Here is a 26,517-nt window from a genome sequence, read left to right as displayed (position 1 = left end):
TTATTTAAAAATTTTTTTATTATTTTAAAAATTTATTTAATCGTGACGTTCTGGGATATTTCTCCCATCTTTAGCTTTTAAAATTATAGTGTAGCGATCTTTTTTTTCGAAGTGTATTTGAACGCATTAAAACAACTTTTATTGATCACCATCTTCACAATCTGTAAAATAAATTGATTCGTCGCTGCTGCTGCTATCATCGTCATCAACACTGCGCCCACTCTCACTTGGTGGTACATTTTTATTATTTTCTGGTTCAATTGCTAAATCAGCATCATCTATGATGTAGCCTAAACTACGCATTTCATCCACAATAAATTGCTGTGTTTTTAACCATTCTAACCATTCATTAAAGTTAACATCGTCTTGGCTGCCACCATATCGAGTTGGCAAATATTTAGGATCAATATGTTGATGGAATGATTCCATGTCATCACCATGTATAAATAACTTATCACGTGCTTTTTGACTTAAAAATGGTTTAACTCCACTGTACATCATATCAAAATACCATGATTGATGTAATACATGGACGGCTTCTATTTTCATCGTGCAACTTTTCTAAACAAAAAGAAATAATAATTGAATTATTATTCCAACTTTTCAACTTGTATTGGTAATTGGAAAAAATAGACCGAAAAAATAAAAAAGACCCAGAAAAAAACAGATCAGGTTCAGAAAAAATAGAACCAAAAAAATAGACCCAGAAAAAATAGATCCGAACAAATACACCTGGGAAAAAATAGATCCGGAAAAAATAAACCCGGAAATAATGGCATCAGAAAAATAGATCCGGAAATATAAAAAAACAATAAAATAAAAATAAATAAGAACTTCTCACGATAGAGCTTCTCATGATAGAATGAATTAGGCTGACACATACTATGACATGTATTTTACTATTATGTGTTATAGGCAAGTGGCAAACTGCTTGAAAAACTAAAATGACTGACCACCACTAAAAATCTGAATACAACTAAGCATGTATGTATTTTTCGTAAACCTTGAACCAAAAGGAGTCAATTGGTAAAAAAGTATGTGCGAGGGTGCAACTAATGTTAAATCAAATTAATTTGTTAATTTATAAACAGTTGTTTTTTATATTCGAAAAAACCTTTTAAGGATAAAACTGACAAAATTAGACACTTTTTACTTTTGTAATTTTTTTCGGAAAAATTCGTTTGAAAAAAAGTTGCAGCCCTTCCAAAAAAAGTCCAAATATGGCTAGAAATAGCCAATTTCAAATTTTTTATCTCGGCGAGTTTTGATCTAATTCAAAAAAATCCTACGGCAAAATACTCCTCGGATCTTAAGCTTTAATTGACTATTTTTTTAAATAAGAAAATATACATTTTTCTCATCGCAAAATCAATGTATACATGTGGTGTTTTTTTCCGAATTAAGATACATTATTATACGTATGTAAAGTCGTGTCAACTCATATAAAACAAAATTTACAAATATTAATACATAGGCGCTGAAACATAGGATAGGGGGAAGCACATTAGCGCCTTTCCATTAGTCTTCGAATTACGCACATACGTGTACGTTCATATGCGTACGAAATACGTGCATACACGAGCGAAGCACGTACGCAATACATAATACTGTGTTAAAAAAATAAGGTGACATTTGAATTTAAACTGCGCGCGTTTGTTGTGCATTATGAATTTCTTCCACCCGGCCAAACAGTCAACAACGAATATTATTTGAACGTTATGCGTCATTTGCGTAACGCTATCCGCCTAAAAAGGCCGGAATTTAGGAGAGACAATTCATGGTTTTTACACCACGATAATGCACCATCCCATACTGCACTCATAATTCGTGATCATTTCGTTAAAAACTCAATCCATATCGTTCCGCAACCACCGTATTCATCTAATCTGGTGACGTGCGACTTCTGGCTGTTCAGCAAGCTCAAAAGACCGCTCCGGGGAAACCGTTTTGATACGAAAGAGATTCAAGCCACAGCGAAGACGGAACTGAAGGCAATCCCGGAGAGTGACTTCAACCAGTGTTTCGAAGATTGGAAAATCCGTTGGCATAAGTGCATTGCATCGGGAGGGGATGAAATCGATTATGAATAATAAATAATTTTCAAAATAAAGATAATGTCATCTTATTTTTAAGGCACAGAGTACATACATACGAAGTGCGTGCATAATACCTGCATTTAATAAGCTCAACATTCCCGTGCGATTTTTGATTTCAAGATTCTATAGACAATTTTCTGTTCTCAAATCTCTGTAATTTTTATCTTCTGGGAACTTTTATTTATTTGATTCTAATCATCAAATATAAGATGCTCTCGCCACATACAGCTTGTTAGTACTTTTAGAAATAGAAGTATCATGCAATGATTTCGCGACGCACAAATAAGTTGTAAAAGTTGTGAGAAGTTTAGTTTTTAGTGAACAAAATCTTCTTCAAACACCTAATCCCCCCACCCCCCAAAATGCAAATAAGTCTTCGTATACTACTTATAACCAATTTTTAAAACTTAAACTCCCTTAAAACTGATATGAAACTAAAAGTTCAACTTACCGTTACAAATTCTAACATTTTCATTGCCATCGCAGGTGTAACTTGCCATGTATGATTCAATGATAAACCTTTTAAATCTAAAATACATATACCACCCATTATTTGGCAACGAGGCTCTAAAATACCTAATTCCAACGTTATCACACTTGCTTTGAATAGTTCTTCAACACCATATTTATTCGGGTCCCAATTCCCTTGAAACAAAATAAAATTGCTTACATCATATTTGCAAGAAATTTTACATGGCAGAATATAACATATTTTTTATAAGAAAAATTGACGGAGAACGAAAATTGAAACTAAATGCCAGTATTCCTCTAAACGGTCAAACAAAACCAAAACTGAAACTTCAACTAAAACAAAACTGAAACTATAATAGCCATTGGCTAATACATTGCCAGTCTCCAAAATGTTTGTAAAAAGTTTATAAAAGTGTTTTGCTTTTTCGACTAGAGTTTCAGTTTTGGTTTTGTTTGTCCGTTTAGTGGAAAACCAGCATAAAATATACTCAACTAAAGTATTAAAGGGACAAAATTGTACCACAAGTTGAAAAGTTGAGAAATGTTATACCTAAATTTTATATAAAGTTTAGAAGCGTACCAAAATTTAAAAAATTATTTTAATCCAAATTTGTTAAAAATACTTGACTTGAATTCTTGAAAATGAGCTATAAAAATCCGTACGATGGTTTTCAACTAAGGTATTCGTTTTCCAAGCAAAATTGACACTTCTGAATTTAAAAACCTGTATCTTTAGAAACTAATCACACTGAAACTTTTTTCATATCATTCGAAAACTTAAACTACTTTATTTTAAGCCGTGGCATACTATTTTGTAAAAACTTGTATCACTGTCCCATTTTTCGTTTTTAAAACATTTCAAAAAACAGAATTTTTCCATTTTCATCACCACCCGCTCGTTTTTTTCTGAGGCTTGCAGGTCTTAATTAAAAAATTACTTTCAAATTTGCTTGAGTGTGAATATCTTGATCCAAACGCTCGTACGGGAATTTTTTATAGCTCATTTTCAAGAAAAATAAAAAAAATTTCGGATGGTCTTTTTTCGGAAATTTGATGAAATATTGATTCCTTTCAAGTCTCAGAACAAAGCGGCAGGGGATCATACAAATTTTTGAGCAATAGGAAAACTAGAAAGTGCAATTTTTCAAATGAGCTATTGCGGTTTCAAATTCGATGATTTTTCACAGAGATACAGCTGTTTGAAATTTAGGTAAAACTGTGTGTTAAAAATTTGTTCCTGTACTACTTTGGTTGAGTATATATAATCGGTACATCGTCCATCATAATGTAGTCTTGGCTATAATATTAAGCCACTTTATTTGTGAGGTAAGTTGTTGGTCAAAACTAGGATAGTTGATCAAAATTAACTTGCAATATATCTCGAAAAGGTATACCAGATCAAATTTCTGAATCTACAGGTGTTTTTAAAATATGGGCGTTCTTGGTGAAACAATATGTTTTCATGGAGATAACAACCTTTAAACTGTCAATTTGACATACAGAAAAATAAGAATGCCGTCATTGTTGAATTGAAGTCTAACTTTTAGCGGATCCTTTACAAGTGTAGTAAATAATAAATCATAAATTATTATTCTTACCTACGCGATAAATCATCATTCGATGACCATGTTGATCACGATAAGGTGGTACTGATAATACATCATCGTCACCAATAAATTTTAAATCTAATGGGCGTATATCTCTATGTAAATGTGGATTATTTTCTTTAAATGAGTAATACCTACAAAGCTGAAACAAAAATTTTTAATTAAATTTTAGAAAGTACATAAAAGATATATAGAATCAGCTTAAAGCTTAATTCTTTGAGCACGATCATAAAGTATCGACTTCTATAGGTGCCAATACCGCTAGCCAGGATGTCTACTTAAGTTGGCCACACATGGAAAACTTTTTTATATTTTATATATTATAAGCTATACGAAAAAAAAAAATTAATTTAAAATAGAAGTGGTTAAAACATTTCCATCGTTAACAATACATTCCTAAACAGTTATTTTCAGTTCGTATTTGCTTCAATCGATCCACTTTCGTGTTCCATACTTGTAATTGTTCTTTTAAAAAATTGTTTGAACACACTCCTGAAGTTTACAAATTTTTATTTTAAATTTTGCAATGTATAAATGTAATAATACAAGTGAAAAAAAACAATAGACTGAGTTAATTGTTGAAATACCATGCATAAACAGTGTTGATTACTCTATCACATTACACACATGTCACGCATACATAACTAATATATAGCTGATATTCCCATATAATAGGTACATACTATAAAATTTACGTCTAATTTGCGCCCTCATGGGTAAACAGTGATGTTTACGAAAAAATGTTTCAAACAAAAGTTGTTTATTTTTTGATAAGGATTACATTTAAACTTTTGTTCTATCTCTAACGGTTTACAAGATGGGTTCTATGGACCCAAGACCCAATTGACCTATGTTACTCATTTCCGAACTTGACCTCACTTTTTACGTCCTGAGTACGCTGTAAAAATCATCTTGATATCTCTTTCGGTTTTTGAGTTATCGTGTTCGCAGACAGACGGACAGACAACCGGAAATGGACTAATTAGGTAATTCTATGAAAATCTATACCAAAATTTGTTTCCTAGCATCAATATTTTTAAGCGTTACAAACTTTGGACTAAACTTAGTATACCTTGCATATTACATATATGCATGGTATAAAAATTAAATTAATAGAGCAGGCGCTGGATGGAATTGATTCTTGTTCAGACAAGATTATAGATTACTATTTTGGATGTTACCAGAAACCCTAATGGTCCAATTTTTGTATACTTTTCCTTTATAGAAACTGTGAAAAAATATTTTTTTTAATCAAGTAAAAGCTCTTTCTCCGTTTACGAGACATTAATAGTTAAATGTTTGAAAAAATTCAAAAAACGCCATTTCAAAATATGTAGGATGGGGCTTAAATTTAGATTTTTGCGCTTCAAAATCCTAAAATAAGGTTTGAACATCCGTTAATAAAGTTCTGAAGAGTAATTACAGGTTATTTCAATCTAAAGGCTTATTTTTTTAATTCTTAGAAAGATGTTTAGTTCCCATTAATAACAATGGGTAAGGCAGAGATCCTAAATATTTAAATCTTACATATTGCAATTAATAAGAATTATAAAATCAATATTATTTAAAGAATTAAAAATTGAGGCTTGAGAATTAAACATAATTTGTAATTACTCTTCAGAACTTTATAAAATATTTTCGAAGATTTTTTCGTATAAAAAAAAGATAGTCAGTCTGTCGGCGGAAGTAAAACATCAAAACTTTGGAATAACTGTGTTATTTAAAGATAATTTTTTAATTGATTATAGGATAATAATTAAAATTTCATAATTTGTAAATTGAAATTATTAACATGTGAATAAAAACTATAATAAATAAAAAAAAAAGCAACAACATACAGTGTTTTGAAGCGATCACCCATCCTAGAACTAAGTGTGTTCAAAGTTCGGACGAGAAAGCTTTTAACTTTAATTTTGGTCACATTTTAAAAAAAAATAGCGTGTGATAAAAACTTGTTAGATAAATATAGAGAGAATTAAGACAACACAGATGAATTATTACAGAGATACAGATGAATTATTACAGACATACAGACAATATCACAGACATACAGATGAATTATTGTGCAATAGCGATTTGCATTTATTATTCTTATAATTAATTTTTTTTATACTTCAAAATTATTGTTACGCAAAATAAAATATTTTGTTTTTCTCCGAATTTTTCCACTTTTTAATAAGCATGGTTAAGTAATATTTACACACAGGTAAAAGATTTATTAGCTTTAAAAATAAGTATAATTTAATAATAATTAAAAAAAATTTATTACAAATTAAAGATAACCAGTAAACATTTTTTTGGACAAAATTTAACAAAAAAATAAGACTCTGTACAAAAAATTATTATTTTTATGTTCATTAAAAATTTTATTTTTTTATTTGCAAATACTCTCTGAAGTCAGGTAATAAAAGTTGAAGTGTAAGAAAAAATATTGAAAAAAGTTGTATTTGGCGATAAGGCTAAGAATCTATTATAAAAAATATGTACTTCTATAACCGACTTCAAAAAAGGAAATTATCAATTCGACACGTATATATGTAATATTTTTGAAAATTATGAGGAAAAGTGTACTTATGGGCAAATATAAAAAGTCAGGTTTTTGGCAGCTTAGGTCTCAGGTTTTTGGCAGCTCGTTTAGGTTCTGCATATTTTTGGTAACCTTTCAGAGAGGGGAGGGGGGAAAGAGACCCCACGCACCACTCGTGGGATTGAAAGCCATATTGAAACATGCGGTTCTTCTTTGATCTGTAACATATGTAGGGTCGAAATTCAGATGTTACTAGCCCACGGACTACATGTAAGTTATTGTAGTATTACATAGTTTAATTTTTAATGAAGAGGGCGAACTAACTGGTGTACCTTGTGACAATTAGTTATCTTATTATTTGCTAGACGATAATTGTACCAGGACAAAATTTACTTACCGTTGCGTTCAGTCTAGTTTCCAGGCTGAAGATATTTTCAGCCTAAGTACAAGGAATTTTACAATGACGTATAGCGCTTTTGGAAATTGACAATTTCCAATGTAAATTGGAATGACTAAAGTCTTTGTACTCGGACTATCTGTTCTTTTGCTACACTATTTATACTTAGTGGTGTTATCCGTAAACCTTATAATAAAAAAGTTTTCCAAATGTAACCAACTTAAGTAGATACTCTGTATATACTGAATATATACTAAATTATACGATTCCATCAATAAAGGTCTAAGAATCGAAGCTGCTTAACAATTTTCAATCTTCTATCTTTTCTAGTTTTGGTGAAAATGGAAACTTTCGTTCTGCCCTAATTTGCTTACATTGATAGCCAAAGACTTCCATCAAAGTTAAGCATGCTCAATTTCGCTGCTATTTAGATTGCACGAGGAATAGCTTCATTTAGCCGTATCTATGGCATTACAAACTCGTTTAAATATATAAGATCAATATGTATTAGATAATTGTAATGCTAGCTAATCTGCGCCTCTTTAATTTTCGAGAATCAGAAACTAACTGTTTGCAATATATAACCATTAAATATTATCTGTCCTTATTACGACCCTGTGGTGCAATTGTTAGCATTTTAGGTTTGTATTCCTAGAGCAACAATAAGGAAAGCCTAATGTGGGATACGTTAGGAAAACCCAATATGGGATACATTAGGGAAGCCTTACGTGATCTACATTAGGCTGGAATGCATGCCACATTATGCATTCCTATTTAGTCGGGAACTTGGAACTGCGATACGTTTACCATACTGGCCGCATGGCGCATATATGCTAGTACCTAACCAGGAATTCGAAATATCTCACCTAATAAATTTTTAAATTTATTAGGTTAGATATTGAAATATCTAACCTAATAAATGCCTTACCGAAATTTCTAGTCGTTATACAGAGTATAACAAAATAATATGCTCGTATGAAATTTAAGATCCAAGGTACAACAATATTCATTATTACTATTGATTTCGTTTTTTGCGCTGAACGTAATTTATTCATGATGAAATGTATTATTTAATTTATTTTCTAATATATGATTGAAATTTAAATTGAATACACTTACCAATCTATGCGCCTTTGGAATATTAAATTTCCTAGCACGTAAGAATTTTAATAAAAACGCGTCATCAGTCCGGTGTGGATTACATTGTTCTTGATCTGTAAATAAAATAGAAAGACTTTAATTCATATGTTTATGTTTACAGAATAAATGCATTTTGTTATTTAATTTAAATCTCATCGATATTGCAATACACGCAATCGATTAAAATTTAATAACATTTATAATTACAAAATGATTGCAAAACTAAAACATATCTTACAATCTAATAAACTTACTTATTACTTTATATTCCATCAAATATTAATTTAGGATTTAGTCTAGTACATATCCGCGCCCATTTTTCTAGATCGAAAAGTGGTTAATTTTTCATTTATGAATGCTGTTTTTAACTAAAGTTACAAGTCAAACGATTCTACTTGCTAATTTTAAGTGCTAATAATCTATATTTTCCTCAACAACGATTTTTCAAAAATTTAAAAAATGTCAAAGATGAAAAAGTATTAACAATTGCCCAAATTTTACATTCCATTAGTTTTTTTAAATGTTTACTAAAGAGAATATGGTGTCCGGGAGTAGGGAACTTCTCCCCCGCCGCATGGGCGTAAATCGAGAAAGCACAAGCACTCATGCATATGAAATTTTTGAGTACACTCAGGCAAACATTTTCCACCGGCTCCCATAAAACGTACGTACGAGGAGAGAATTCCTGAGTTAAATGCTTCATTTCCTACAGCAAGTTACTTCCTTCTGACGAGTCTATCAAATTTTCTAATACATATTTTCTAATACATGTTTTGAGCCTAAATGGCTGAGCGGTCTAAGGCGCTAGTCGTAGAACGTAGGACTATTTAGACTTAGATTGCGGGTTCGAATCCAGGCAGCGGCAATGTGAATATAATACTCCACATAGATAATATTACTGTTATCTATGTGGAGTGGTATATAATACCACTATGAATTTCACATTGTGGAGTATAAAAAGGCATTCATAATAAAGCGAAGCTGTTTAAGACTTAAGAATAATATTTTTTAAACTTTATATTTATCAGGAAAAAAACCTGGAACTCCTTATGCATTCCATACGACACGTTTTAATATACATCACGTTTTATAAATATGTAAAACATTCATGCAAAGCTAAAAGAATTGACCCTGTACGTAGAAAAATATCATGGATTTAATAATATATAATTATAACTAGCAATAAATTACAGCATTGATTGAAAAAAAGCCGGATTTATTATCGAATTTAAAAAAAAATTATTATGTATTGTAAATCGCATGTCAAATCATTAGAAAAAAAATTGAGATAATATTTTAATAACAATAAAATAATTTATTACATATTATAAAATTATATTACTTTGATCTAGGTTGTTTGAGATATATTTCTGAAACTACTTAAAGTAAATAGTAGATAATAAAAATTATATGATAGAAGGCTAAAAAAATTCGGGGTATAAAGATGAGTAATGTGCACTCATTGATTCTTAAAGTGGGTGGTTCCATGAAAAAGTGTACCAAGATTGAAATAAAAAATTGTTTTTGAAATGTTTTTGACGGAAAAGTATGGTAACTCCACTGTAGTACTTTTAGCTTTCAGTATCGTAAGAACGTAAATAATATTTTTTCATAGTAAATGTTACGTTTTCATAATTTATGTTTATAAGAACGCTTGAATTCCAATTATTTTGTAATTAGTGACTTTTTGAATATTATTAATTGCACTCAAAAATAGTATTTTAGTACATTTGTATATCTTTAAAATGGTTTTAAAATACCATTATTGTGTCCTGTAACATTAATTTCTACTCAGCGCGGACGCAGCCCTCAAAAAAAGGTGATGGTCACGGCACAGCACACGAAAATCGCCAAATGCGAATCGATGTATGAACTCGCTCACGATCGACACACTGCATTCCTTCAAAGGAGATTTTTTATATATAATAATTTTTTGATACAGTGTATTTGTAAATTAATAAACCTATAAAATGTTAGTTGTTGTAATTATTTTCACATTGTGCTTTCCATTTATAATAGTTCATTCACTATCATTAATGAATCGCCGGTACATCTGAACCACTTTTTTCACTGCCTGGATTTCGTAATTCAGGTACTTGACACCAACATTTGGTTCATTGATAAAAGAATCTAATGTAGGGGTATGTAAATTGATTTCCGAAAGTACTCTTCTATACTGATTTCGCTAGGATTTTTTTCGATTTTTATAATCTACATGATTTGAAACGAATTTAAAAAATAATTTTTCGCCCAAAAATTATCAAATGGGAGTTTAGTATGAAATTAGGAACAATAGCTTTCTATTTAAAGCGATTCATTCTTTTTTTTTTTAAATTTTATTGAACCATCAAATCTATTTAGGTTAGGTAACTAAAAAATCAACTATTTTGCAATTCAGAGTGACAGTAGTCTGGGTCACATTTTGTTCTGTAATGTCAGTCCTGATTTATTTTTCTAATAAATTTGTGCCTAAAATATTAAGATTCTTTATTTAACAATTTATCAACAATTTGTATTATGTAATTTGATCCCTGATTCAATTTAAGATCATAAATCCTGCATAAAGGAAGATATTCGAAGTTTAAACTCTCGAACGTGACTTTATTTTGCATGTAGTGACAGTAACATTTGCATTTTGTTAAATAAATCATATATCATAAAGTTTTATGAGCAAATCCATCCCCATCACCAAAAAAAACCTTTGACACACCATTTTACTCCCGACTACTCCCTTACTATCGACTATTTATCGGGTTTTGCAAAAACCGATGAATCAATTAAAAGGTGTGAAGTAAATTACAGGTATAAGATAAATCTTTATATAAATATAAAAAACATGCAAATTAATTTATGATGATATAATATTAAACAAATTATGATGATTTATATGATGATACAAAGTATTAAAATTATATTAAAAAAATAATTAAATTAAATAATTATAAATTAATAAGCAATAATCATATTTTAGTATTTAAATACAGTCCATAATTAGATGATTCTAAGCAGATAAGGGAATAAGTTCGCAATCGTATATGGAATAATTTGGAATAATTTTTTTTTTGCGATTTTATGTGTATGTCCAAAGATAAGAAACGGGGCATGTGAAAAGTTGGTAATTTTTTCATTTGATTTAAGGAAATTTTGGGTATTTATTTAGCACGCAAGTAATTTTTTCGGGAAAGCCTCGACTTTTTCTCAGCCTTTTTACCATACACGCCAGAAAATCCAACTTTCTAGCATCGAGTCGTATTTTACTGTTTAAATTTTTACCTCTGCTTTATCAATAACATACAAATGTATAAATGTAGAAACGTATTATTATTTAATTTCATTTTGTGTACTATTACAAGCAATATTGATTTAGAAAAAACAATACTAAATTAATATTCTTATTTCAGAAACACGCCATTTATTAATTTATTTATTTATGTATTACCAGCTAAAACTCGTCATACACTGTAGATTTTCCGGATACTAATTAGTAGGGGAGTAGATAAAAATAGTCTAGCAACTATAGATTTGCCGAGGAAACACTTTTGAAATTTATATAACTTTCATCTCCCTTTGCAGTTATGGTAAAAAATCCCCCCTTTCTGTGGGAACTTCGGTATACTTGTATGAACACTCTGGGGTATAAATACAACTAGAAGTGTCCGACGGAACCTTCGGTTCCGATTCGTCTTCGGCCACCTTCGGCTAAAAAAACCACCTTCGGTCAAACATTCGGCTTTGGCCTGAATCCAGGCCGAAGCCGGAGGTTTAGTTATTTTGAATATTTTGAAATAAATTTCAAGGTAAATTTTGAAATCATCTTTAGATTGACTTCTAGATCAATTTCTAGAGATCATAATCTCTAGATCAACTTCTAGAGATCAACTTTAATATTAAAGTCTTAAAATCATGTTTTTAAACCTTCGGCTTCGGCTTGGCTTTGGATTCGGCCCAAGGTTATGGCGATAGCCGATTAATCGGCTTCGAGTTCGGCTTTGGGAAAAAATCGACCTTCGGTCGGACACTAACAACTAGTTATATCCTTTGTTTAAATGGTGTTTTATTGGATGAATTTTATTTGGATGAATTAATTTTTTTATTAATTGACTTGGGTAATTAATTATTTTGTAAATTAGGCCTCAAATCCAAATTTGGTAAAGAGCATTTTCTTCTTTTTTTCAGCTTATTCAGGAAGTGTAAGGGTTGCAGTCAATTATAGAACACTGTATATAAAAGTCCGACAGCCATTAGTGATCAAAAATATACGTGCAAATAGACCCACATATTTATTTTCTCATACAATTATTTAATTTTTGCAAATGGAAGTAATAATATTAGACATTTCTTCGCAAAAAAATTTAATATCTTCACCAAACAGGTTTTGTACAAAATCTTCCTTCAATTTGCAAACGTACATCACCTACCAGCCTACATAATTATTATTTTGTAATAAATACTTAATTTTTTTGTTATTTTATTTTTGTTGATTAACGATTACCAAAAAATGATTTTCTTATGATTATATGATTGCAAAACTATTTGGATTGGCCTTGAATTGAGTTCAAATAAATTATCCAAAAATTTATTTATTTCCATGTTTTGTGGTTCGAGAGCAAAAAATTAATTACTTTCAAAAATTATTCAAATAAAAAATATGAGGAAAAAATTATTATTAAGTTATTGAGGTAACTAAAATAATATACAAAGTTCATTTCTTGTAATAAATAATTTATAAAAAATTTATTATTGAATGGATACTAATATAAAAAAAACTTTTAACCAAAAGAAAACCGACTTCAAAAGAAAAACTTTTCCAAAATAAATTAAAATGCACTAAAAAGTAAAAAAATAACGACAATAAGATGTAGTTAAAATTATTGTTATTTTTGGAGTCGGTGTCAGCCAAGCTAATGTAGAAAACTGTTCTGTCAGAGTTGTTTCCTTGGCTGACACCGACTCCAAATATAACAATAATTTTAACTACATTATATTATCGTTATTTTTTTACTTTTTAGTGCATTTTGTTAAAAGTTTTTTTTATTTTGTGATTTTTAGTGAATCTGAAGTACACTAACTAATTTGTCATTAAAAAAGAATCATCGAAGTGATATTGAGTTATTCGTCCTCTTGTCGTGCATGCTTAATGCAAATTTAAGACTTTTATGGTTTTCTCATGGATACCGTTCTCAAAACTGTACCAAAATGAAATGGGACCAAACCGGAAGGACCAGCTTTCAAACAGATAAAGAATCATCAAAATCGGTTCACCCAGTCAAAAGTTCTGAGGTAACAAACATAAAAAAAATACAGTCGAATTGATAACCTCCTCCGTTTTTGTTTGAAGTCAGTTAAAAATTATACTGAATCACATCTTAGCTTTTTTAAGGTTAACACAATTTGGTAGTGTAATTAGCCGTGTTTAGCTCTCTAAACTACTCAAAATAAAGTGAACCAAAGTTTTAAAGGAAACTTTTACTGAACCAAAGTTACTTTATCACAAAATTTTACCAAAATTTCAAACAGGTGTTTGCCGCTTTGCACGGAGAAGGAAAGGGATATCACTAAATTTTATATAAAGTTAAGAAGCGTACCAAAATTTTAAAAATTATTTTCAAAAAAATTAGTTTCCATAACAGTTTTTAGCTTTAATAAGTTCATTTAAATACCACGGAAATCATAAATGAATCTGATGTATTACTTATTATTGTTGTTCACATTTAATTATGCACACAATATTTACATCATGGTCTTTCGACTAATTTTGATATATAATATGTTACATTCAATCGTAAACTAAATTGACAAATGTCTTGTCTAGCAATCTTAATTAAAGAGAATTGAAAAAAAATTAAATGTGAACAACAATAATAAGTAATAATAATAAATAAGGTGGATAAACAAAGTAAAAAATTCATTGAGTTGAAAAAATTGCATTCGTGTCTAGAACTCGAATAGCCTAATTGGTAGGGCGCTTGACATGAATCCAAGAAGTCCGGGTTCGAGTCCTGGTTCGAGTGTATTTTTTTCAATTCTCTTTAATTAAGATTGCTAGACAAGACATTTGTCAATTTAGTTTACGATTGAATGTAACATATTATATATCAAAATTAGTCGAAAGACCATGATGTAAATATTGTGTGCATAATTAAATGTGAACAACAATAATAAGTAATAATAATAAATAAGGTGGATAAACAAAGTAAAAAATTCATTGAGTTGAAAAAATTGCATTCGTGTCTAGAACTCGAATAGCCTAATTGGTAGGGCGCTTGACATGAATCCAAGAAGTCCGGGTTCGAGTCCTGGTTCGAGTGTATTTTTTTCAATTCTCTTTAATTTAATGAATCTGATGTATTTATTGTTCATAAATAAGGGATGACTGACCAGCCCTGTACTAACGTTTAACTGACTGACAATCATAACTGTTATTTATATGCAATATACAATCTGTATAACAATTTTCAGCTTTAGTAAATTCATTTTAGTATCACGTAAAACTTCACCGTTTCGATAGCATATATCTGACCGCTGTTCTATCGTTCGCTAAATTGACCGCAGTATCTGTGTGTACACAACTACTATACCCAATCCTCAAATGAACAGATTTAGAAAATTCAACGAATTTTTTTTGGTCTAACTCTTAACGGGGTGATGTGTAATACGACCCTCAAGTAATACAAAAAGTTTTAACACTAACCGCAAATTGCAGGTTTAAAATACTTATCCATTAAAATGCATTTTATACCATGCATATATGTAATATGCAAGGTATACTAAGTTTAGTCCCAAGTTTGTAACGCTTAAAAATATTGATGCTACCAACAAAATTTTGGTATAGGTGTTCATAGAATCACCTAATTAGTCCATTTCCGGCTGTCCGTCCGTCCATCCATCCGTTCGTCTGTGGACACGATAACTCAAAAACGAAAAAAGATATCGAGCTGAAATTTTTACAGTGTACTCATCACGTAAAAAGTGAGGTCGAGTTTGTAAATGAGCATCATAGGTCAATTGGATATTGTAAACTGTTAGAGATAGAGGAAAAGTTCAAATGTGAAAAATGTTCCAACTTTAAATAAACAACTTTTGTTTGAAATATTTTTTCGTAAACATCACTGTTTACCCGTGAGGGCGCCAATTAGGCGAAAATTTTATAATATGTACTATATCAGTTATATATGTGTCACATGTATGTATGTGTTATGTGATAAAGAAATCAACACTGACTATGCATGGTATTTCAAAAATTAACTGAGTCAATTGTTTGTTTTCACTTGTTTTACCTTGTTTTAATCAAATTTTCCACTTATTGGAAGATTCCAATGATCCGCAAATTTACTGTTTTGTAAATTAGAATATGCATGAAATTATCAAATAGAACTAGCAAAATATGAGAAGTGTTCAATCACACTTCAGATTTTGTGTGTTTTTTGTTCTTCTTTTGTTAAATGTCAAATATATACGAAATAATTATTATTCTTTCAATTCAATGGATATTTGTTTCAAATTATTTAAGGTAATATAGATTACAAAAAAATAATTAACAGAGAAAGTATTATATTATCTATCGTTGGCAACATTAAATTTGTTAAATAAAAATGTTACTTTTAGATTAAGTGATTTATTTTTTAGGTAATTAAAAAAAAGCGATACCTAAAAGTGTGTATTGCAGTAGATTACAGTTTACACTCTTTTATGGTTATCGGAATTATAGCCTGAAAGCCAATAGAATAAGTGTAATTAATTTGCTTTTTTAGATATTAAGTATATTTAACGCGAGAAATATTTGACACATCCAAGAACTTGCGGGAAATCTCTCATCACGCACCTATATATTATCGAACGATTGACGCGAGTCCTGACGGGTAAAACACAAAGACATACTTGGTCCAATCAGAGAGACATGTGCTAGAGCCTACATTTCTTTTATTAAAGAGCCTCGATTGCCTTCATAAAAAAAGGTGTAAAGTAGACTAGAAGGAAGGATAAACTAGGGGACTTTCTTTTGGAAGACACAACATACATTTGTCTTTTCCAGTCTTTGTCTATATCAAACTGATCTTTTTACATTAGTGAAAAGGAAAACATTCAGGTAATTGAGGTAGTTGTCTTGGTAAGAGCATAGTGTCAGAAAATTTAATATAATTACCATCGAAAGTTAAAGTCGATTGACCGTCTTTAACTCGATATAAACTTAATTAAAGTTGGGTCCACGGAGAGCATTGGAGAAATTGCGTAAAATTTAGGAAAAAACTGTTAAAATTTTCAAAAAACTAACTGTCTATTGATGTATTTGTTCTGAATTAAAAAATAAATAAAAAACTTTTGAAGGGACATGCTTTTATTGTACTAAAAAGAAAAAAATAATTTTGTCTATGAACCGGAACGCCTCATCTACTTCACATGCCTAATTATTTTTCAAATCATTCTTGATATTAAGTCACTTAACGGAACTTACTTTTTATTACAATAAAAGCTTTGCCCTTAAAAAGTATTTTTTATTAAATTTTTAATTTCAGACTAAAACAAGTGAAAAGAAACAATTGACTGAGTTAATTGTTGAAATACCATGAATAGTCAGTGTTGATTTCTTTATCACATAACACATACAAAAATGTATAGACAGTGTTGATGCACAATCGTTTGTTTTTTTGACGTCACGTAAATAACAAAAGATATTCACTTTTAAATAGACACACACACAACTGATATTCCTATATTATTAATACATACCATAAAATTTGCACCTAATTAACGCCCTCGTGGGTAAACAGTGATGTTTACAAAAAAATGTTTCAAACAAAAGTTTTTTATTTTTTTATAAGGAACATTTTTTACATTTAAACTTTTGTTCTATCTCTAACGGTTTACAAGATGGGTCCTACGGACCCAAGACCCAATTGACCTATGATGCTCATTTACGAACTTGACCTCACTTTTTACGTCCCGAGTACGCTGTAAAAATTTCAGCTCGATATCTTTTTCCGTTTTTGAGTTATCGTGTCCACAGACGGACGGACGGACAGCCGGAAATGGACTAATTAGGTGATTTTATGAACACCTATGACAAAATTTTTTTCCTAGCATCATTATTTTTAAACGTTACAAACTTGGGACTAAACTTAATATACTATGTATATTTCATATATGCATGGTATAAAAAAAGTATATATATCAAATATGGTGGAAGCGATATTCAAATCAGGACGCCTTACAATGCATTGCCATCCAAATTAAATGTGCATGCAAAATTTCAGCCCAGGCGGAAACCGGGAAGTAGATCAAATTTGACTAGCAAGATTTGATTACAGGCAGACAACGGGACAGGTGAAACTAATTAAAAGCTTGTAAAAACAGAATAAACAATTATTGACATTTTTTTTAGATATTATAATGCAAAGTTAAACAACGTTATTGTTGAACAGAGACAGCTATAGAAGGGTATTATTATATATGTTGCTGTAAACAGAAATAATTATAGTAGCATAGCAATATTGTCAATACTTTTTGACAATATTATAGCAAGGCAACGTCCTTAAGGATGTATGAGCATGGCTGTGGGGGCACAAATTTAAAAATAGATATTTTCAATTTTGATGATAAATTTATATTATTACTTGACGATATAAGACGAAAAGTAAGAATAAAATTTTTCGATATCTGGCTTAATTTTCAAAATATTGAAAATTGAAAATTTTGTTTAATTATTTAGCTTTCGATATTTCGAAAACCAAGACACATATCGAAAAATTTTATTCTTATTTTTCGTCTACATTCATGAAGTTATAACAAAATTCATCATCAAAGTTGAAAATAAGATAAAAATAATTTCAACCCTTAATCTACCCTGCTCTTACATCCCTTATATGGGCGGTGACACTTAGTTTTTTTCTTTTCTAATTCATTGCTAATATGTTTACTTTCTATTAAAAAGTTTTTTTTAAATTTGTTTTCATTCATTCCAAATGAAAATGATCAAAAACTTCCAAAATATGTCGTTTTTTGAGATTCCTCCATAAGAGCCAATGTATTTTATATCGATTTTTAATGACTTTTTTCTTAAAAATTTGCACGGATACCTAAGCTGAAATTTTAACCACGTATTCTTTGAGTAAAAGACTACCTACAAACAAATTTTGAGCCTTTAAATCAAACATTGTTGTCATGCTCATACATCCTTAACGGCTGTGCGATCATATTTGACAAACATATCGCTATTTCACAACCGTCTAAAAAAATCGAACGAATGGGTAGCTAGGTTTTCGATGTTTTTAAAATTATTGAAGTAAAAAATTACAAATGAGTGTATTAGATATTTTTGTTTCTACAGTTGTTTTTTCCATCGCCTACAATCAAAGCCGTGTATCTCGAACAATAAATGAAAATGGAATAAAAATAAATCAATTTTACGGTTAACGAAATTGAAGTAGACCAATTATTCGATTTTAAGAAAACTAAGAAGTGTTATTGTATGTAAAAATAGTCTGTTGGCATGATCATTACCTTCTATTAGATTACATTGGCCAAATTTTATCTTGGGTACTCTACTGTAAAATATTTGATATAATTTAGAAAAGAAATAAATCATATAATATTAGAAATATTATGTGAGGTAATAATAAAATTAGTATTACAGAAATCTTAATAGATTTAACTTTTTATTTATAAGAAAAAAAAAAAAGAAAGAAAAAAAGATTGCACATAAAATTCACTGAAAGAAATTACAGAAGTCGTGTATGAATACTGTAATAAATACCGTGCTAGTATAAATAATAAATACACTTATTTATATCGTTTCAATAAATATTCTGATAAAAAGATACTGGTTTCATCCCGAAAAACGAAATCAAAAATTTTATGATTTCTTTACGTTTTAGGGTGTTTAAAATGTTAGTTCATAATCTGAAATTTTCAACATTTTTTGTCTGCCATTTGAATAAATTTAGTCAGTTTGATAAAAAAAAGTATTAATGATGTTTCAAGTGTCGAATTTAAAGAAATCGATTTTAGTGTTCCGATTTTCTTGTTGAAAATTTTTTATTTTGCTTGCCATTTATATTCAAATAAAGTCATTAATAACGCAATACGCAAACAACATGTATCGATAGTTTACATCTATCGAAAAAGTAGAACAATTGTTTCCGAAAATGAAAAACTTTCATGAAAATCGGATCACTAAAACGGACAAAACCGATCTCCCTTAATTCTAATTTTCCTTTATTTGTTTAATTCTCTCACTATTGAAACTCTTCCGATAGCGGTTCGGAGGTTCTAATGAGTTGTATTTTAAATAAATTTTATTATAACAAAATATCTTGTAGAATCATGAATCATAATTTTTACAGGACCCACATATTTATAGAATCAGAACGCTATTGATTTAACTAACGGTAATATCCACCATGGTTTGTTTAATTTTTGTTTGATTATTATTAAAATTACGGTATCATGAATAATTACGAAACTATTTATTTTTAGATAAAAATACATTTTTAAAATTTTTGTATGTTTGCTAATTATTAAAATATTGCAAAAGTCTTTTTCTTATTCTAACTGATATAAATATATCTTTTCAGTTATTTTTGATGTGTCTGAAACGTTATAATACCATTGAAAAATGTATGAGTTTGTATATTCGGCAGGTTTTGTTTACGTGTGTATTCGGCTGCATAAATGGTAAATAACTTTAAAATCAAAATAATTTCTCCATATATTTTTAGCCGGAAAAGTCTATATACAAGTTGTTGAAATTTTGGAAAAAGACATTTTTGGTAGTATCATTAAATCGGGTGTTTAGACAAATTTAAATTTTGGAACACAGTATGACCCAAATCTCTTTCATGATTTAAAAGCTTATAGTGATAAATTACGAAACGAAAACCGGCGATGAATACTTGGACTTTCCAAAACGTAAAGATTTTTGCGAAGAACATCAATAGTTTCTAGAGAGGTAGAGGGAGTCTTGTACCTCCCTCTCGCGTGCACTATTGCTATGCGCATTCTTGCGGAGAGCCTAAGACTAGAAGCCATAGAATAATATATATAGATAACGCTAGAAATATGCTAGCCTGTAATTGGATGCAATATAATGAATGAGAGAGAAGACTACCACTTAGTTCCTATGTGTCCTTATCATAGTCATATGTCATAATCATATGATGCATAGAGATTTTCTGCAATGTAAACAATATCAAGCCAATGCCATATAGATTAGATAAAGTCACATATGCTAGAAACAAAAGAACACACCAGCGCTATTTATTGAAATATGGCTACAATAATTACATAATCTACCGGTAATCACGTGTCTTACACAAGTTATTTACAAAATGAATCCGGTCATTGTTTTCATATGCATGCTACATTAGTTGAAAAAAAAAACTTTTAACAAAAAGAAAACCGACTTCAAAAGGAAAACTTTTCCAAAATATATTAAAATGCACTAAAAAGTAAAAAAATAACGATAATATAATGTAGTTAAACTCTTGTTATTTTTGGAGTCGGTGTCAGCCAAGCTAATGTAGAAAACTGTTCTGTCAGAGTTGTTTCCTTGGCTGACACCGACTCCAAAAATAACAAGAGTTTAACTACATTATATTATCGTTATTTTTTTACTTTTTAGTGCATTTTAATATATTTTGGAAAAGTTTTCTTTTTGAAGTCGGTTTTCTTTTTGTTAAAAGTTTTTTTTATTTTGTGATTTTTAGTGAATCTGAAGTACACTCATTAACTTGTCACTAAAAGAAAACTCATCGAAATCGGTTGGCGTGATATTGAGTTATTCGTCCTTTTGTCGTGCATACTTGCTGCAAATTTAAGACTTTTATGGTTTTCTCATGGATGCCGTTGTCAGAACGGTATCAAAATGAAATGGGACCAAACGGGAAGCACCAGCTTTCAAACAGATAAAAAATCATCAAAATCGGTTCACCCAGTCAAAAGTTCTGAGGTAACAAACATAAAAAAAAAACCTCCTCCGTTTTTGTTTGAAGTCGGTTAAAAAAAATACACTCGCATTGATAACCTCCTCCGTTTTTGTTTGAAGTCGGTTAAAAATAACATATTATATTAACAAAACTATGCGATATTTAGAGAAGTATGACTATCTTCATAAATTTGTTTGGTATATTTGTTCTTTTTACCATGCAAAAGATACATTAGTGTGCAATAAAAGTTTGATGGGCAATGTCTTGAAATCGGTTTAAATATAACTTCTTACATATGCGGCAGATTTTTAGGTCAATCAGATGTAGGTTTTTTGAAATGAATGTGGTGGATATAATAAAGACTTATTGCGTATAAATTTACTAATTCTGTATTATTAATTATGTTTTTGAATTGATCTACCAAAAAAATTATTTTGGCAAAGAAGAAAAGGCCAGGGCTCTGTACCTACATTCACGAAAGCTATTGATAAAGTATATAAATTATTTTTTTTTAGGTTAGGATGGTCAAAAATATGTTGAATTTTGAAAAAGCGGAATGCTACACCTTGGAGAAAGGCTGCCATCTTGATTTAGTTGTTTTTTTTTTTTGCAATAACTGCTACACTATTGATTTTAGCGAAAAAAGTGAGGAGAGAATCTACTAGAAAGTTAGTGCAAAATTTGAAAGAAATAATTTTGAAATTTTACGCTGCTCACATTGCAATAATTCCATAACAGCAACATATATATGGGTATTTTACTCTCAAATAGCGTTATTCATGTTTGAGAGGCGCATAAGCTGCTTTTAAATAGCTCTGTATGTGCTTTGTTCGGGAGAGCTCAACTTTGGCGACTTATGGTACGAGAACCACAAGTCATAGTAAACAATTGCTTACACAAATATTATTGCTTGTTATGCTGTCTATATCTTTCATTGAGACTTTTTTCCATTCCTTTCGCCAAAATGCTTAAATCGCTAAAAGAAAAATTATTTGTCTCAAATTTTGCACTAACTTTTCAGTAGATTGTGTTGTGACTTACGCAAAAAACGCAACGGGAATTTTTGAAGAAAATGCTATTCTCTACAAAAATTCTTTCGGCACTTTTTTTCGCTAAAACCAATAGTGTAGCAGTTGTTGCAAAAAAGCAAACTCACCCCTTCAAACCAAGATGGCGGCCTTTCCCCAAGGGGAAGTATCCCGCCTTTTCCAATTTAAACTTATCTTTGACCATCCTAACCTTAACCGAAAAGTCGGGCTTTCCCTAAAAATGCGATTTACTCCTATAACATTTCGGCTAGGATTACTGTAATAATGATTATTATGCATTTCAGTATTTCGAAAATTTATACTTTATAAAGGATGTGCTTCGATTTTGGAAAAATTAAGTTTCTTAATCAGACAGGGTGGAAAGAAAATAAGGAGGAAAGTTTTATCAACGAAGGTAAAAAGGAAAATTCGATTTTGTGTTAGAAAGAGTATTTGCAAATCAATTTATATCTTAGGGTTTTCATGTAATGCAAGTATAATTAATTATCCGGTCAAATGAAATAAAAAAATATGAGTGAAGGTATAAAAATTAATAAATGAAATCTAAAAAGTCCTCATCGATCCGAGATGTGGAGAAAAATTTACGCGGGGTCAAAGGTCCCAACAGTTTTTCGTGATTTTCAGCAAAACGGTTAGTTTTATCATAAAACTAGCTGAGTCAAAAATTATGGATCAGATAATTTAATATAAAAAGTCTCAAAACTTGTTTTCATAAGAGCCACAGTTTCTGAGATAGAACGATTCAAAAGTTGGAGTTGCAATCGTCAAAATATGTATAAGTGCGTCACGTATGTACATCACTGAAGCTATAATGCAAGTTAAAATATTTTATCGGTTACTGTAACACTTATTAACGTTAGTGTGATCATGATACAAATGGATAATTTTCTATGGCGGTAGGTGAAAATGTTAAGACTACGTTTAAAATCGTCTCCAGCTGCTAGACAAAATGATAGAAAATTGGACATCCAAATCAAGGTGTGATTGTCCACAAACAAAAAATTTACTTAAAAATGATAAAATCAAGTTTATTGTTATTTAAAATAATATATTGCAAATAACAAATAATTTTGGATAATGCTTTTGAATAGATTTTTCTCAAAAACACATGCATTTGAATGGAAAATGAATTTGTTATTTGAACACTTATGGCCTTATTCAATGGAAAAAACTCGGGAAATCTGAAGAAGTATTTAAATTTTTAACTTCCCAGTATAGAAAGTTATTGTTATGGGTCCGATTTTCGAAATCGAAATTTTCAACATATATTTACGATTCATGGTTAGGACAAGGCTTTAAAACAAATTTTAAGGAGAAGTATATGTGTGTTTATTGTGTGTGTACGTGCGTATTTATGTACGAACGTAAGTCCGTAGACATTATTTAGCGGTCAATATCGCGTGAAAAAAATGGTATCGATTTCGTTGAGGTGTCGATCGAAGAGTATTAACGGCAATATGATCCGAAAAGAATTTCATAACATTCTGTCGAGTTGTTTCGAGGCAGGCAAGTTTTTTTTTGAAATTTTTTCCCGATCGATATCGCACGTAAAAAAAATGATATGGACTTCGTTGAGTTGTCGAAAGAAGCGTATAAGCGGCAATATGATCCGAAAAGAATTTCATAACATTCGGTCGAGGCGTTTCGAGCTGGGCAATTTTTTTCAAAAATATTTTCGCGATCGATATCGCACGAAAAAAAATGATATCGACTTCATAGGGATGTCGAACGAAGCGTTTTAACGGCAATATGATCCGAAAAGAATTTCGTAATATTCGGTCCAATCGTTTCCATTCGGTCGAGTTTTTTTCATTTTTATTTTTTTTCTATTTATTATGGTGGGAAGTTATCCGTGTGGACCTCAAGGGTCGCACCAGACCCTATCTACGGCTGGTTTTTAAATTATAACAATCGATTATTTGGCCGGATTATAGCCGAATATTAAAACTTAAATTGATTGACCAGAATTTAATTAAGTTATTAAAATATGGAGATTTCGTGGCAGGTCGGCGAATCGACTTGTTTAATTGTAAATGTAAACGTATATATCAAAACCAGCAGACTTAGAAATTCCGCTTGTCCAATTAAAAATATTAGACTGTTAAATATGTTCCATTTTGAATTTTGCAATTTTCACACCAGAAATTTCGAAATTAATTTCGAATTTTGCGTTAATTATGATTATGAAGGTAATTCATATTTTTCAGGACTATGGTGCATTCTCAGAATAAATAAAATCTTACACGCTTTATTGTTTCTGAACTGAGGTCACAATGTTCAAATCTTTGAACAATAATTTTGAACTAATTAATGCAATGTTGTATTATTTGAATTAAGTTCAATTCTTCTCGTATTCAATATCATATTCAAGTTTTCATTTAAACTCATTTCCCATTTAAAAACAGATTCTGTTACCAGTGCAAACTCTGTTACCAGTGCAAATTCTGTTACCAGTGCAAATGTTACCAGTGCATCACAAAAGGATTAATATTTAATCACAAATATTTTCGTATCGTAGATGACTTACCTAAATCTAAACCCAAATTGAAATTAGTAATTTACAAAAAACCATTAATATTATTAAAAACTTACCAAATATATAATCCCGAAATTCTTCTATAGCTTGTTTTCTTGTTTCGGGAGTTTCCCCATATGTAATTCTCGCATATTCTAAGACACTTTCTGGTGGTTCACTAAGATCCAATTGAGTTTTCCGAATATCATTCTCTCCATACGGCATTGTGCGTTAAATTATTATCGTATTTGAATTAATTTACACTTCATGTGAATAATTTTTTATTTGATTGATTAAAAATATGGCAACTACACACACAAGTTGAGCTTCTTGTTGATAATTCTAAAAATACAAAACAAAATAAATTGTATTAATATTATAGTATAATTATTATGTTTTTAAATAAGTAGATTAATATTTATCAATATTTTTGTATTTATCAGTTTAAATCGTCATTTCAGTACAATTAGTACAGGCGTTGGTAGTGATAGAATAAGGAATCTTCGTGAAATTTAAATTTGGTTCAAATATTTTTTTTCCGTAACTTCATTGGCAGTACATTTCAACTAAACCATTATTTTAGTAATTAATATCTTTTTAATTATTTAAAATTAATTAATAAAAGTACAAATTAAGTGGAAGAAATTCAAATTTTTAAAATAGACGTGACGTCATAGTATGTGGCTTGTCAGACTTGTTGACATACTGTATGGTATTATTTACTTATATTTTGTATGGTTTTACCATGGATATATATTATAATTACTACATCCGTAGTGAACACCTGTAGTGAACAGTACATTGAACTGTCACCAAATGACAGATTACATATTAATACGTCATCAACAGAGAGTTCCAAAAGGATTGCGTTTAAACATCTCAAAATTATACCCTATTTTAATTACTTTTTCACTTAATTACAGCATTTTTAAACAGTATTTATAATTTTTAATGTTATAACGGTGTAAACAATGAATTAAAAATATAACCAAATACATGAATATTCCCTATAGCTCAAGCAATTGCACTTAAGCTATATAGGTCATTTCACAAATTCTTTCACCAATTCTGGGATATTCACAAATTCTTTTAGAATTTTGGTATGTTTTATAACCTTAATTATATATTATTATAGTAATCCTAGCCGAAATGCTATATTGTAAATCGCATTTTTCAGAGGAAGTCCGTCTTTTTGGTTACGGTAAGGATGGTCAAAGATAAGTTTAAATTTGAAAAGGCGGGATGTCACCCCTTGGTTTGAAAGGGTAACTTTGTCTTTCTGCAATAACTGCTACACTATAGAATTTGGGGAAAAAGTGCCTGGGAAATTTTTATAGCGAATAATTATCTACAAAAAGGTCCTATGCTTTTTTTGTGTAAGTCACATATTAAACAATCTACTGAGAGTTGGTGCAATAGTTTGAGTACTTGAGCACTCAAGCTATATAGGTCATTTCCGATGTGGTGTTTGAGTTACTGCAAAAACATCCTTCATTAGAGAGATCTAAAAACTTATTTCTCTAATCTTTGTTATTAAATTCAAAATTTCCCATAAGGATTATTTCTAAATTAAGTCGCTCCTTATCTCACTCTAGACAATAGTACAAACCTCAGAATTACACAAACATATTTTCCTTTGATGGCATTAAATATGAAATGCAATACCAAAGTTTAATATTCGATAATTGGGAAAATAATTATAGTTATTTTGGTAGTTTATTTTTTTTTCAGTTTGTTAAACAAATAAACAAGCAAAAATCGTGGATAAGGCTCAATTCAGGATAAGGTCCTTCTG

At 30.0% G+C, this 26,517-nt stretch overlaps 1 protein-coding gene across 2 annotated transcripts; it reads right to left on the bottom strand.

Moving 5' to 3' along the window:
• LOC123304719 (alpha-tocopherol transfer protein-like) lies at positions 1–25,080 on the bottom strand. 2 transcript variants are annotated; one of them, XM_044886381.1, is made up of 6 exons: positions 24,800–25,080; positions 24,735–24,740; positions 8,218–8,312; positions 4,166–4,316; positions 2,548–2,741; positions 1–561 (listed from the first exon to the last, which is right to left on the bottom strand). In XM_044886381.1, the coding sequence occupies exons 1-6, from the start codon at positions 24,945–24,947 to the stop codon at positions 139–141; spliced, it is 1,017 nt and encodes a 338-aa protein (XP_044742316.1). In that variant the 5' UTR covers positions 24,948–25,080; the 3' UTR covers positions 1–138. The 2 variants fall into 2 exon arrangements, with proteins under 2 accessions (XP_044742316.1, XP_044742317.1); XM_044886382.1 differs by lacking the exon at positions 24,735–24,740.
• Between the last annotated feature and the right edge of the window lie 1,437 nt (positions 25,081–26,517).

The sequence above is a fragment of the Chrysoperla carnea genome, chromosome 1 (genome assembly GCF_905475395.1).
Source record: "Chrysoperla carnea chromosome 1, inChrCarn1.1, whole genome shotgun sequence".
Taxonomy (NCBI): domain Eukaryota; kingdom Metazoa; phylum Arthropoda; class Insecta; order Neuroptera; family Chrysopidae; genus Chrysoperla; species Chrysoperla carnea.
The sequence above is the reverse complement of the archived record's forward strand: the minus strand, read 5'-3'. Positions and strand labels throughout refer to the sequence as shown.